At 59.0% G+C, this 13749-nt stretch overlaps 1 protein-coding gene across 1 annotated transcript in view; it reads left to right on the forward strand.

Moving 5' to 3' along the window:
* The window catches only part of PHF2 (PHD finger protein 2), a 107262-nt gene extending 97105 nt beyond the window's left edge, over nt 1-10157 (forward strand). The window contains exons 18-22 of the mRNA XM_068162606.1: nt 1403-1680; nt 3675-3770; nt 4585-4694; nt 6180-6441; nt 9033-10157. Of these exons, the coding sequence (XP_068018707.1) occupies nt 1403-1680; nt 3675-3770; nt 4585-4694; nt 6180-6441; nt 9033-9121 (835 nt within the window). The 3' untranslated portion in view covers nt 9122-10157. The remainder of the gene's footprint in view (nt 1-1402; nt 1681-3674; nt 3771-4584; nt 4695-6179; nt 6442-9032) is intronic.
* The last annotated feature ends 3592 nt before the right edge of the window (nt 10158-13749 follow it).

Raw genomic sequence — 13749 nt, forward strand, 5'->3', positions numbered from 1 at the left:
CTGGAAGAGACCCTCAGGATCACCAAGGCCAACCACTGACCCTACTCTGCAAGGGCCACCCCTAAACCAGAGCCCCAAGCACCACATCCAAACCACCTTTAAACACATCCAGGCTTGGGGACTCCACCACCTCCCTGGGCAGTCTGTGCCAGTGCCTGACCACTCTTGCTGAGAAACATGTTTCCTGCTGTCCAGTCTCACCCTGCTCTGCTGCAGCTTGAGGCCATTCCCTCCTGTTCTGTCACTAATGACCTGTGAGCAGAGACCAGCACCAACCTCTCCACAACCTTTCAGGGAGCTGTAGAGAGCCAAGAGGTCTCCCCTCAGCCTCCTCTGTTTCACACCAACCATCCCCAGCTCCTTCAGTCACTGCTCACCAGGTTTATTCTCCAGGCCCTTCCCAGCCTCCTTGCCCTCCTCTGCCCTGGCTCCAGCACCTCCACATCTCTCTTGGACTGAGCTGCCCCAAACTGGACACAGCACTCGAGGTGTGGCCTCCCCAGAGCTGAGTGCCAGGGGACAATCCCTGCCCTGCTCCTGCTGGACACAGCATTGCTGATCCCAGCCAGGATGCCTTTGGCTTTCTTGGCCACCTGGGCACACTGCTGGCTCCTGTTCAGCTGCTTGTCCATCAGCACCCCCAGGTCCCTTTCTGCCAGCAGCTTTCCAGCCACACTGCTCCAAGCCTGCAGCCTTGCTTGGGGTTGTTGTGCCCCAGGTGCAGGACCTGGCACTTGGCCTTGTTGGAGCTCACCCTGGTAATGCTGGCCATGGATCCAATCTCAGATCTCATCTCTCCTGTACCTAGTGTGTGAATTCCCACCTCACTGAGCCTGTGTGCCAGTCAGCACTGACAGTGTGACCTCAGCCTACTCTCTAGTATTGTGTTTCTCCCTGTGGTGCCATGGTGCTCTGGAGTTTTGGCAGCCCCTGGTGTGAACTGTGCCTGGTACACATAAGCTTCCTTCCAGCTGGGCAAATTCTTCCTCTGCTTGCTTGACAGTAGTTAGGAGAAGCTTCCCAGGACATGGCCCTGCAGTGCTGGCCCTGCAGTGCTGGCCCTGAAGCCCTTCAAGTTGGTCCTAGAGACACTGTATTGTTGGTACAGACTCTGAATAGTTACCTGACCCCTGTGCTCCCCCACCAGCAACAGCAGCCCCCAGGGAGCTGCCCCTGGCATGCCCAACCACACAGCTTCCTGGCTTCTGGGGCAGCAGCCCAAGCCTACTGTGCTGTCAGCATCACATAGCTGGTGTCACCTGGGGCCTGCCCAGCTGTCCAGGGGGCAGGGGCCAGGAAACCTCTGGGAGTAGCAGTGTGTGGCGAGAGGAGTCAGCTCTGTGAGGGGCTGGTGTGCTTCTGGAAGCTCTAACAGCTCTGGTGTCTCCACCTTTCCCCACAGCCAGCCACCTGCCTCGCCCAGCACGCAGGAAGCCATCCAGGGCATGCTGTCCATGGCCAACCTCCAGTCCTCAGAGTCCTGCCTGCAGACGTCGTGGGGCACCAACCAGGCCAAGAACAACTCCATCTCCACACAGAACTCTAAAAAGACAGGGGGTGGTGGCAACAAAAATGCCAGCAAGCAGGTGCTGAAGAAGAGCACAAAGAACAGCATTGACATGGAGGATTATGACGAGGATCAGGACCACCTGGATGCCTGCTTTAAAGATTCAGACTATGGTGAGCACGAGCAGAGCCATCTGCCTGAGTGTGTGCCTGGCCTGCATGGAGCTCTCTGGGCATGTCTGCAGGTGCTCCCCATATTCCTCATGGTGTGCTTCCTCCCTTCCCCACCACATCCTTCAACTGCAGATTCACAGATTGCACTGGGTTGGAATGGACCCTCAAAGGTCCAACCCCCTGCCGTGGGCAGGAGCACCTCTCACTAGCCCTGGTTGCTCAAGGCCCCATACAGCCTGGCTTTGATTATTTCCAGGCTTGGAACTTTCAAAACTTCTCTGGGCAACCTGTCCCAGTGCCTCACCACCCTCATGGGGAAGAATTTCTTCCTAATGTCTCATCTAAATCCAGCTTCTTCCAGTTTGAAGCCATCACTCCTTGTCCTGTCACTCCCAGCCCTTGTCCCTCCCCAGCTCTCCTGGAGCCCCTTCAGCTACTGGAAGGCTGCTCTAAGGTCTCCCTGGAGCCTTCTCTTCTGCAGGCTGAACAGCCCCAACTCTCCCAGCCTGTCTTCATGCTCCAGCTCTCTGGTCATCTTTGTGGCCTCCCTGGACCTGCTCATGTCTTTTTTGTGTTGGATGCTCTAGAGCTGGACACAGTTCACCAGGTGGCATCTCGTAAGAGTGGAGTACAGGAGCAGAATCCCCTCCCTTGGGCTGCTGCCCACACTGGGGATGCAGCCCAGGACAGTTGGGTCTGGCCTACAAGTGCACATGTCTGGCTCTTGTTGAGCTTCTCACCCAGCACCCCCAAGTCCTTCTCTTCAGCACTGCTCTCTGTCCATTCTCCACCCAGCCTGGATTTGTGCCTGGGACTGCCCTGACCCAGGTGCAGGACCTTGCACTTGGCTTTGCTGAGCTTCATGAGGTTGGCTTGGGCTCACCTTTCCAGACTGCCCAGGTCCTGTTCTAACATGACAGTTCCACCATAATAACCTGCAGGAGCATTTTTGAGTACAAGAAGTGAGGGAAGGTAGAAAAGTATTAATTTGAAGCCTGGTAGGAACTGGGAAGCCTGAAGGCCCAAAGAGGACAAGGCATTGGTGGAGGTTTATGCTGTGTAACAGAGTCTGCAGGGCCATCAGAAGTCAGTTGCCGTGACTGGAAAAGTGCAGTGCATCTTTTCACCTCATTTGCCAAGGCAAAACAGAGTCCCTGTGACACTGCAGGAGGCTTCCCAAGCCTTCCAGGGTGCCCTGCATGTGTGGGATGCAGTGGGAGTGCTGGGAGGTGCTTTGGGAAAGGGCAGCTCCCTGAAGCTGTGGGACAGGGAGATGGTTTGCAGACAGATGCCACACAGCACCAAGGCTGTGCCCTGCTGGGGGCTGCATTTGCTGTGTCTGTGCTGCCAGGGAATGGAGAGGCTTTGTTGTGAGCAGGCTTGGCTGGCAGAGGCTCTGGGTGTGCCACAGCTGCTCAGCAGGCTGCAGTGCCAGTGGGCAGGTGCTGCAGTGATGCCCACATCAGAGGGAGGTAACAAGCTGGTGAGGAATCAAATGCACTGCAAAGAAAGCTACAGGAGCTTCACAGCAGAGGCAGAGACAAAGCCCAGCCAGAGAGCTTGGTGTTTATCCCAGAGGCCTCTGAAGCATCCCTTGGTTCGTCTCTTGGATGCTCTCCCTGTGTCTGACTTCCTCCTGGTCAGACAGGCCAGAAGGTGTGGTGCTGACAGTGGTGGTTGCCTGTGATATCCCCAGTGCAGCCTGGCCTGAGATAAGGAAGCCTGTTCCTGGCTCCTCTGTCTGTGCTGCTGCTCTGCAGGCAGGACCAACACCAACTGCTCTTGGCTGGGAAGCTTCCCTGTGTGTCCTAGAAGCACCTGGGCACAGTTTAATGCCAGCAGCTGCCAAGTGTGGAGGAGAGCAGGAGCGAGTCCCCTGAGCTGCTGCAGCTGTGTCAGCACTCAGCGGTGCTTCTCCAGCTAGGATGCCAGTGGCCTCAGCAGGACAGAGCTGCTGCCTGCACTGAAACTGTTGCCTTTGTTTCCCGCTGTAGTTTACCCTTCCCTGGAATCAGATGAGGATAACCCAGTGTTCAAATCCCGCTCCAAGAAAAGGAAAAGCTCAGATGATGCCCCTTACAGTCCAACGGGTAAGTCCAGCTGGTCTGTGCTGCCCAGGCCTGCAGGTCCCTAAGCCCAGACATTTGTCAGGGAGGGTGGAAACTGCCAGCCCACCACCAGCAGTTGCTTTAGCACCTGAGGGATGGATCCTTTCCAGCACAGTGGGAGGTGATGCTGGGACTCATGCTGAGCAGCGACAGCCGCCTGCTGTCGACCAGCTGCCAGGAAAAGCTCTTTCCTCCTGGGATTCCTTCCCACTCTTGGTGATGGAACTGCTGGTGGCCACCTCAGAAGTGGCTTAACAGTGAAGCCCCAGAGAGCTGAGTAGCCATGGCTTTTAGGTGCTGACTGTGTAAAGAGGGACTTTGGAAATGGTCTCCACCATGTTCAGCCTAAGCTGCTGGTCTGGAAGGGTGTTTTGGTTGCAGCTCACCAGGGGCTCTTTAGACCCCTTTGATGTGGCCTGCTACCAGGGAAGTCTCTGCAGCTTGCTGTGTGTGAGAGGCAATCCACATCTCATCAGCTGGTGGCACTGCATGCCCACCTCCAGCTGATGAGGCAATGGATGCCATCCATTGGGAAGTGATGCTCATGTCTGTAGTGCAGGCTTTGGCTTCAGCTGCCAGAGAAGCTGCTCAGCCGTGTTCCACCTTCATTGGCAGCTTCTCCCCAAGCCACCATCTCTGCAGGCCGTCAGCACCCCCTGCCTTCGCACACATCCCGGGGAAGGCAGGGTGGAGGCTGCAGCTCCCCTGGCCCTCTGCTGAGGAGGGCAGAGCCCTGCAGGCCCCTGTGCTGGCAGGGGCCCGTTCTGCATCTCACCTGCCTCTGCTTGCCTTGCAGCACGGGTGGGCCCCTCAGTGCCTCGACAGGACAGGCCGGTGCGGGAGGGCACCAGAGTCGCCTCCATCGAGACTGGGCTGGCCGCTGCCGCCGCCAAGCTCTCCCAGCAGGTGAGGCTGCCTGAGAAGCAGGCACGGAGAGCTCTCTCCCACAGCAGAGAGCAGTGCAGTGCCGAGCCTCCTCAGGGTTTATTGATGCCACTGACACAAGGCTCGGTGGCCTCGGGGGAGATCAGAGGGATGGAAAGCCTGAGGGTGTCACAGCGCACCTGAGGACACCGCAGCACAGGGCAGGCCCCGCGGCGGAGGTGCGCAGGAGCGTGAGGGAGAGAGAAGCAGGGTGCCCAGCAGGAGCGTGTGTGGACCTCATGGTGATGGGTGCTTGAGGGGCTGGCTGGTGTGGGTGCCTTGTCTGCTGGGAGGCAGAAGGATTGATTCACTCCCAATGATTGGGTGAAGCATGGGGAGCTGCGGGGCAGGCTAGCAAAGGTATGGAGGTACTCTGCCTGTTGGCAAATGTCCAGGCTCTAAAGAGGTCAGGGAGATGCTAAGTGCCTAACACACACAGAGGCCCTACGAATGTGACACTGTGGGGCATGAAGGTGACAACATCTGCTGGAACAAGGTTGGTGAAGCACCTTGGCAAGCTGCTGGAGATGCAGGTTTTGGTGACAGGTTTTGTGATGCCAGCTGTTCAGGAGAAGAGCTCTAGGAGGGTTTCATCAAGAAGAGGACTGAAGTCAGGCAAGGGAAACAGGCTGGTGACAGCCCTCTGTAGCCATGGTACATGTGTGTGTGTGTGTGTGTGCAGTTACAGGTCAGGTGCTAACCTGTGTGTCCCAGCAGGAAGCACTCTGTGAATCAGGGGATCTGTAATGTCCCCCACATGATTGTGACAGTGTGGGAAGATACCTGAAGATAGGAGCTGCCAGCTTCTGTGGTACACGGGAAGCTTTGTTGCTGTAAAGCCATGCTGGTCCCCTCAGGCAGGGTCATTCTGCCCTTCCTTGGCTGGCTTCCACTTGCTGCAGCCTGTGCAGGGCTACCAAACCAGGGGGCTCTGCACAAAGCTCATGTGGGGATGCAGGAAAGGCAACCAGGAGGCTCTGCACAGAGCTCACCTATGGGTGCAGGAAGGCAGGCAGGAGGCTCTGCACAGAGCTCACCTGTGGGTGCAGGAAGGCAGGCAGGAGGCTCAGCACAGAGCTCACCTGTGGGTGCAGGAAGGCAGGCAGGAGGCTCTGCACAGAGCTCACCTGTGGGTGCAGGAAGGCAGGCAGGAGGCTCTGCACAGAGCTCACCTGTGGGTGCAGGAAGGCAGGCAGGAGGCTCTGCACAGAGCTCACCTGTGGGTGCAGGAAGGCAGGCGGGAGGCTCAGCACAGAGCTCACCTGTGGGTGCAGGAAGGCAGCTGTGTGTATGTGCAGCAGGCAGAGCTGTCAGCCGGACGCTGCTGCAGCGCAGCCTGGGCGCTCTGTGCATGGCAGACTGTCTGGGGTCTCGTTGTGTCAGGAGCCTGAGCACCACCGGCCAGCCCTTGCCATGGCTAGGGGCCTGCTGGGGATTAACCTGAGCTTCATGTTTGTCACTTTAAAGGAGGAACAAAAGAGCAAGAAGAAAAAGAATGCCAAAAAGAAGCTGTCGAGCGCCAGCGCGCACAAGGCGGCCGAGGAGGGCAGCTCGCCGGAGCCCAAGCTGGAGTGCCAGGCCAGCAGCCTCACGGACCACGAGTACACGGCAGGGGGCAGCGCCTTTGGGGCTGCCCAGCCCACCAGGGGATCGCAGCCCATGGCACCCGGCGTGTTCCTCACCCAGAGGAGACCCTCGGCGTCCTCGCAGAACAATGCCTCCACCAAAGGTACCAGGAAGCACCTGGGGTGGTGGTGTAGGAACGGCGAAGGGTGACCTGCTCAGGCAGTCTCTGCCCTCTGCAGGGCCCTCACGGCCTGCGTCTGCCCTTTGGCAGGTCAGAGCCGGGCAGAGGTAGGGCCCCTGTCCCTGGCTTTCCTGGCACTGTGGGCCCAAGTGCTGCTGTGCTGCTTGGTGCAGGGCTGAGGCATCCCTGGCTAGGAAGCTCTCCTGAGCCTGCCCCGAGGCTGCTGAGGAGCAGCTGCAGTGAGCACAGCACAGACAGGCCGAGGAAGATCGGCAGTGGTCACGTCCCAGCCCAGCCTGTTCGCTGAAGCCCTGGCCAGGGGAAGATGCACTGTGAAGTCCGTTCTGCCCAGGGCTGTGCCAGGCACTGCCGCGGTGGGGGTGGTGTTTGTACACCAGCACCTGTGCTGACCCGTACGTGAGGGCATCCTCCCCAGAGGGCGTAAAGCAGTGCAGATCTGCAGACCTGACACAAGGGAGCAGAGGAGTGCCAGATCCCAGGAGTAACACAAGGACACCACCACAGCCAGGAGAGAGGAAGTGGTCACTTGTTGTCTGCTTTAGGGAGAACTTCACAAAGCTGAGGCTGTCCTGGAGTCTGAGCTGGGACCTCCTGTTCTCTGCTTGAGCTGTGCTCAGAGGCAGGTGTGTGGGACAGGCACCATGCAGTGTGAAGAGCAAGTGTGGGGTCCCGGTGGGAGAGGCCCTGCTGTAGCAGCTGAGGCAGGGTGGCAGAGGTTCCCTACGTTCCTCTGTGTCTGAGTGAAGGAAATCAGAAGTAGTGCACTGTGCCCTGGCACACAGGAACACATCAGAGCAGCTTGAATGGGCCATGCAGGATGACGTGCACAGCCCAGGGTAGGTGCTGGGGTCCTGCCTGAAGCTGGTAGTACCTGTGGCAGTCAGCAGAACCAGAGTGGAAGGAAGGTGCTTGTGGTGAGATGGTGGCAGGAGTGACACAGGTCCAAGCCCCACTGGAATATGTGCTGGGAGGAGGAGTGCTGAATGGAGCTGAAGCCCAGTCTGGCCCAGTGAGCACTGTGAAGAGAGCCTGACCAGGCACATGGGTCATGCCTTGGCCTGTGGTTTCAGTCAGTCCTCAGAGGAGGGAAGGAGCCATGTGCCAAAAAAGCAAGAGGTCGACCTTGCAGGGAGCAGAGCACTTTCAGGGCCTCCTGTGCAGGGTCTTGGGACAGGTGAGGGCACCAAAGGGACTTCAGGGCATCGCTCTGCATGAAGCTCAGGAATGTATTGAACTTGGGGGCTACCAGCTTGGGCATCACTGGGAATGAAGGAACTGTGGAAGAAGATGGTGGGATGAAGCAGAATTAAGGAGCTCTAGGATCTGCTCAGGGAAGGTCTCTCAGTCTCAAAGTGTAAGGCAAAAGGTTGACAAATGAGGAATCTTCCCATGGGAAGTGTCACCCACAGCATCACGGTCCTGAAGGCTGGGGAGCTAAATGCTAAGTGGGAAAAGGGGAGAGGAGCTGAGTCTCTGCAGGTGTCACACAGCTGAACAGTGGCAGCATGACAGGGAGACAAAAGGCTGCCTGGGTCTGGGTGGTGCCCAGCAGTCCCAACTGCCTTGGCAACCAGGGAAGTTTTTGGCCATAAGGGGGTGGCTGGTGGGGCAGCAAACAGCTGCTGTAGCTGCACCAGTCCCAGGGGAGCAGAGACCTCGCTGAGCCACACAGCTCATAAGCAGGCACCTGGGCTCAGGGTGGTGCTGTCTGCTCCTCAGTATGGGGACAGGAAACAAACACTATCCACTTGGGGGGTGTTGCAGTGTCTTGTGCTAGCCTGGAACTGCAGGAAGGAAGCCTGTGTGCATCTCTGGCTGTGCCTGTCTGGGGATGTGCAGGTCTGTGTCTGGGTGTGCCTGGGGGTGTGCCTGTCTGGGTGTCTAGGACTGGGTGTGTACTTTTTAGTGTCCTGTGGCAAGGCTGGATGCAGGTCTCCAGTGCTAGGGGAAGAGAAGGGAAGCAGCAGTGTGGGCTGGTTTCGGGGTGATGGGTGGAGGGAGGGGTTGTCCTCAGGGCAGTGCTTGGCGCAGGACTCATGCTGGCGTGTGAGTTCAGCATCCCTGTGACACAGATTCCCTTTAGAGGGTGCCCAGGGATGCCTGGGGAGTGTGTGGGTGCAGCCTGCCAGGTGTGAGCAGCTGTGGGGGGTGTGCAGCCTCTTCCCCGGGCACTGAGAAGCAAAACAGTGCTGCTGTGGCTGTGCTGAGGCTGTCCCCCTGTGGGCAGTCACCCGTGGGCAGCAGGCCAGGCCTGGTGTGAGGCCGGGCACAGGGAAGCAGGGAGGCACCCCACAGCAGAGAAGGGCTGGGATAAACCTCTGCCCTGGATGGGGTGTGCTCAGTGGGCTGTGTCCCTGGGCGCGGGTGAGCCGTGTGCCCAGGCTGCCAGCGCTGCTGCTTCATAGAGCCTGCGCTCCTCGCCTCTCCCTGATGGCCCCGGACTGCCCTCACCCAGGAGGAGCCGGGCAGGACGCCGCGGCACAGCCCGGAGGGGCGCCGGTGCGGGGCAGCCGGTGCGGGACCCTCACCTCGCTGCCCCGCTCTGCTTCCAGGAAAGCGCACGAAGAAAGGGATGGCCACGGCCAAGCAGCGGCTCGGCAAGATCCTGAAGATCCACCGGAACGGGAAGCTGCTGCTCTAGCGGCGGGCAGCCCGGCGGCGCCTGGCGCTGGGGGGCACCACCACGGGAACCCCTTGGGACTTTCAGCGGTCGGAATGTACAGAATCCTGCTATAAATATTTTTTAATATAGATGTCCTTTCTCAGAGCGCTGAGAGTGACTAGCCGCAAAAAGTTAGTACTAACCCCGGCTGCGGAGCAGGGGGCCGCTTCCCCACGGCACGGCACGGCACGGCACGGCACGGCACGGCACGGCCTTGCCTGGCCTCGGGCGGAGCCGTCCTTGGAGCAGCAGCGAGGCGGGGAGGCTCCGCTCCGGGCTGGGCGCGAAGCCGCCAGCAAAGCAGCAGCAGCGGCAGCAGTGGAAGCAGCAGCGAGGCGGGGAGGCTCCGCTCCGGGCTGGGCGCGAAGCTGCCAGTAAAGCAGCAGCAGCAGCAGTAGCGGCAGCGGCGGCGGCAGCAGCGAGATGAGGAGGCTCCGCTCCGGGCTGGATGCGAAGCAGCCAGCGAAGCAGCAGCGGCGGCGGCGTCAGCGGCGTCAGCAGCAGCAGCGGAACCAGCAGCGACGCGGGGAGGCTCCGCTCCGGGCTGGGCGCGAAGCCGCCAGCAAAGCGGCAGCAGCGGCAGCAGCAGCAGCGAGGCGGGGAGGCTCCGCTCCGGGCTGTGCCGCGGGTGCGGGCCGGAGCCGCCGGGGTGGGCTGTGAGGCGGTGGTCGCGTTTCTCAGGCAACCCCCGCCCCGTCGCTCCGAGTAGCTGCGTTTGCCGAGGCATCCTTTTGCTAGAATGTAGCTTGTACATAGCTTTTGGATAACCACCACCGGTTTTTTTATAAGGGGAAGAAGAGTCTCTCCGGGCGCCGCCCGCCGGTACCAGCTCTTTGCGTAACTTCTTGTACGAGGAGGGAAGACAAGTTATTTTACTAGCACCTTGTGGAGTGTTTTCCGTGTTTTGTGACGATGTAATTTATTAATGTTTGTAGCTTTTTATATTTGTACATTTCTTATGGGCTTTGTTTATATACACACATTACTGGGGCGCGGCGCCCGTGGGGAGCCAGAGCCGCCCGCGGGGAACTAGACCCACCCGCGGGGGAGCCAGAGCCGCCCGCGGGGAACCAGAGCTACCTGCGGGGAGGCAGAGGCGCCCGCGGGGAACCAGAGCTGCCCGTGGGGAGCCAGAGCCGCCTGCGGGGAGGCAGAGGCGCCCGCGGGGAACCAAGAGCTTCCCGTGGGGAGGCAGAGGCGCCCGCGGGGAACCAGAGCTACCTGCGGGGAGGCAGAGCCGCCCGCGGGGAACCAGAGCTACCTGCGGGGAGGCAGAGGCGCCCGCGGGGAACCAGAGCTGCCCGTGGGGAGCCAGAGCCGCCTGCGGGGAGGCAGAGGCGCCCACGGGGAACCAGAGCTGCCCGTGGGGAGCCAGAGCCGCCCGCGGGGAGCCAGAGCTACCTGCGGGGAGGCAGAGCCGCCCGCGGGGAACCAGAGCTACCTGCGGGGAGGCAGAGGCACCCGCGGGGAACCAGAGCTGCCCGTGGGGAGCCAGAGCCGCCTGCGGGGAGGCAGAGGCGCCCGCGGGGAACCAGAGCTACCTGCGGGGAGCCAGAGCCGCCCGCGGGGAACCAGAGCTGCCCGTGGGGAGCCAGAGCCGCCCGCTGGGAACCAGAGCTACCTGCGGGGAGGCAGAGGCGCCCGCGGGGAACCAGAGCTACCTGCGGGGAGGCAGAGCCGCCCGCGGCCGGGTGCCGGGTCCCGGAGGGCCGCCGCTGGCCAGGGCGTCGTGCCGGCTTTTTTTATTCTGATTATTATTAGTAGTATTATTATTATTTCCCGCGACATGTACATTTCTAACAAAGTTTATCGTGGCTATCTATCGACGACGGTGTTTTATTTACTGATTCATATCCAATGCTCTTGTATCGAGTTCACGAAATCTAAGTAAACTTAGAGCAAAGTTCAAACAAAACAAAACAAAACAAAAAAAAAAGGAGAAAAAAAAGAAAGCAAAGTAAAACTATTTCAGGTTTTGTACACAACTGCCTGGTTCTTGGCCTTTTTGTGGGGTTGGCAAGGGGCTAAGGGGGGGGGGGGGGCAGTGGTAGCTGCAAGGTCCTTCCAGGTGGAGAGGAGGAGGAGCAGACAGGGACCCACAGCAGGGGAAGGAGGGCAGGCAGCCCAGCACGGTGCTCTGCCAGGTCAGCCTCAGCAGGAGCTCCACTGCAAGCACACCCCAGGGGGCTCAGCCAGTGCCCAATCTGCTGCCCAAAGCCCTTGCTTGCTCTAACACAAGAAGCCCTGGCTAATTTGGCTTGCCCTTGAGTGTCCTTGTGAGATACCCCACTGTTCATCCAGACATGCCTGCCCACCATCCCTCGCTGCTCCCATCATCCACCTGCACTGGCCAAGCACACACACTATACACTCGTTTCCCTCTCCTTCCCCCTTGCACCCAGGAGGTGACCAGGTGCTACAGGCTTTCTCCTTGTCCATCGTGGAAGTATCTGCTGTCTCACACTGACCTTGAGCCAGGCTGACCCTCCTGCCCCTAGGGCCATTTCCCAAGCACTCCTTGGTCTTCACAAGAGAGACTGAACACGAGAGCCAGAGCCATGCAGCCACTGCTGCTCCTGCAGTGCTACACAAGGCCGTTCACATCTCCCACACCTAGGCTGCTGCCTGGTGCTCGGCCAGATCGTGCTGGCGGTGGCATGAGCCAACCACACAGCCCTACCTCATACCTCTTCTGACAGCCCAGCCCCAGCAGGCTCAAGGTTAGTGTGGCAGAGTCCTCTCCCTAGAGGTAAGCATCTTGCAGCACCAGACTCCAGTCATGCTGTGCTTCCTTGCCAGGTGACAATGGCACCATGGGGTGCGACAAGAAGGCCAAGGGCATCCTGGCCTGCATCAGGAAGAGTGTGGCCAGCAGGAGCAGGGAAATCATTGTACCCTGTGCTCAGCACTGCTTAGGCCACACCTTGAGTCCTGTGTCCAGTTCTGGGCTCCTCAGGTTAGGAAAGATGTTGAGATGCTGAAAGGTGTCCAGAGAAGGGCAACAAAGCTGGGGAGGGGTCTGGAGCACAGCCCTGTGAGGAGAGGTTGAGGGAGCTGGGGTTGCTTAGCCTGGAGAAGAGGAGGCTCAGGGGAGACCTTCTTGCTCTCTTCAACTCCCTGAAGGGTGGTTGTAGCCAGGCAACCAGCACCAGAACAGGAAAACACAGTCTCAAGCTGTGCAGGGGGAAGTTTAGGTTTGATCTGAGTTCTTCACAGACAGAGAGATTACCCTTGGGATGTGCTGCCCAGGGAGGGGCTGGGGTCGATGTCCCTGGAGGTGTTTAAGAAGAGCCTGGATGAGGCACTCAGTGCCATGGTCTGGTTGATTAGTTAGGGTTGGGTGATCTGTTGGACTTGATGATCTTGGAGGTCTCCTCCAACCTGGGTGATTCTTCAGGGTGCCTTTAGATGCAGCTTCCCTGTAGGCAGCTGTTGAAAGAGAAAAGGCCAAGGTGCTGCTGAGGGACTGCTGCCTTTTTGGGAGGACTTGCCTGAGTTTCCCACACCATGTATGTGCCAGGGCCATGATGCACAGCAGGCAGCTGCAAAGGCTGTGTGTGCTCAAGGGAAGAGACGGTTGCCTGGTGCTGCCTGCACTGCGGGGCACTGCAGAGCTCCTCCTGGTAGATGCTGTCAGCTTCCAAAGCAGATGGCCAGTGGTGAGATGTGGTCAGTGGATGAAGGCAATGGTGAGATGTGGTCAGTGGATGAAGGCAGTGCTCCCCAGGGGAAGGCTCTGACAACCCATTTGCACTGAGGGATCTGAAGGAAGGCTGAGAAGTTGCTTTTTGCCAAGGGTAAGCTTCTGGGCAAGGACAGCATGACAAAGTGTGTCCAGGGGAACAGGGCATCAGGCTGGACACACCAAAAGAGGCAGCAGCTTGATCCTCTCTGATTGTGTTCCAGCAGAGAATTTGGTCCAGTGAGGGCCATTAGCTCCTTACAAAGTCAGAGGCCAAAATATGAGCTCCCAATCACATCCTGTTCCCACCCCTGCTCAGGAGTTTCCTCCAAGAGTAGAGACACAACGGTCAGCATGGACGTGTCCTGCCTGCACCTGCACACATTCCCACTCCTGCCTGTGTCTGCCCACCAAGGATCGTGCAGTGGTTCTCTGCCCTCACCAGGAGCTCACCCAGAGACACAAAAGAAGTTGTTCCACTTTTCTGTTGGAGTGGTGTCTTGTCTCCTACCAACCAGCTCTGGAGCTACCAACACAAGAAGGACATGGATCTGTTAGACAGGGACCCAGAAGAGGCCATGAAGATAATCAGAGGCTGGAGCACCATCCCTGCGGGGACAGGCTGGGAGAGTGGGGGCTGTTCAGCCTGGAGAAGAGAAGGCTCCAGGGAGATCTTAGGGCAGCCTTCCAGTACCTAAAGGGGCTGCAGGAGAGTTGGGGAGGAACTTCTTGCAAGAGCTTGTAGTGACAGGGCAAGGAGTGGTGGCTTTAAACTAGAGCAGGGTGGATTTGCACTGGGCTTTGGGGTGAAGTTCTTTACTATGAGGGTGTGGAGACACTGGAACAGGTTGCCCAGAGAAGATGTGGAGACTTCATCCCTGGAAGTGCTAGATGAGGCCTTGAGCAGCCTGGGCTGGTGGGAGGT

The sequence above is a fragment of the Melanerpes formicivorus genome, unplaced genomic scaffold (genome assembly GCF_026170545.1).
Source record: "Melanerpes formicivorus ecotype bairdi unplaced genomic scaffold, bMelFor1.0.p_v2 SCAF_66, whole genome shotgun sequence".
In the NCBI taxonomy this organism is placed as follows: domain Eukaryota; kingdom Metazoa; phylum Chordata; class Aves; order Piciformes; family Picidae; genus Melanerpes; species Melanerpes formicivorus.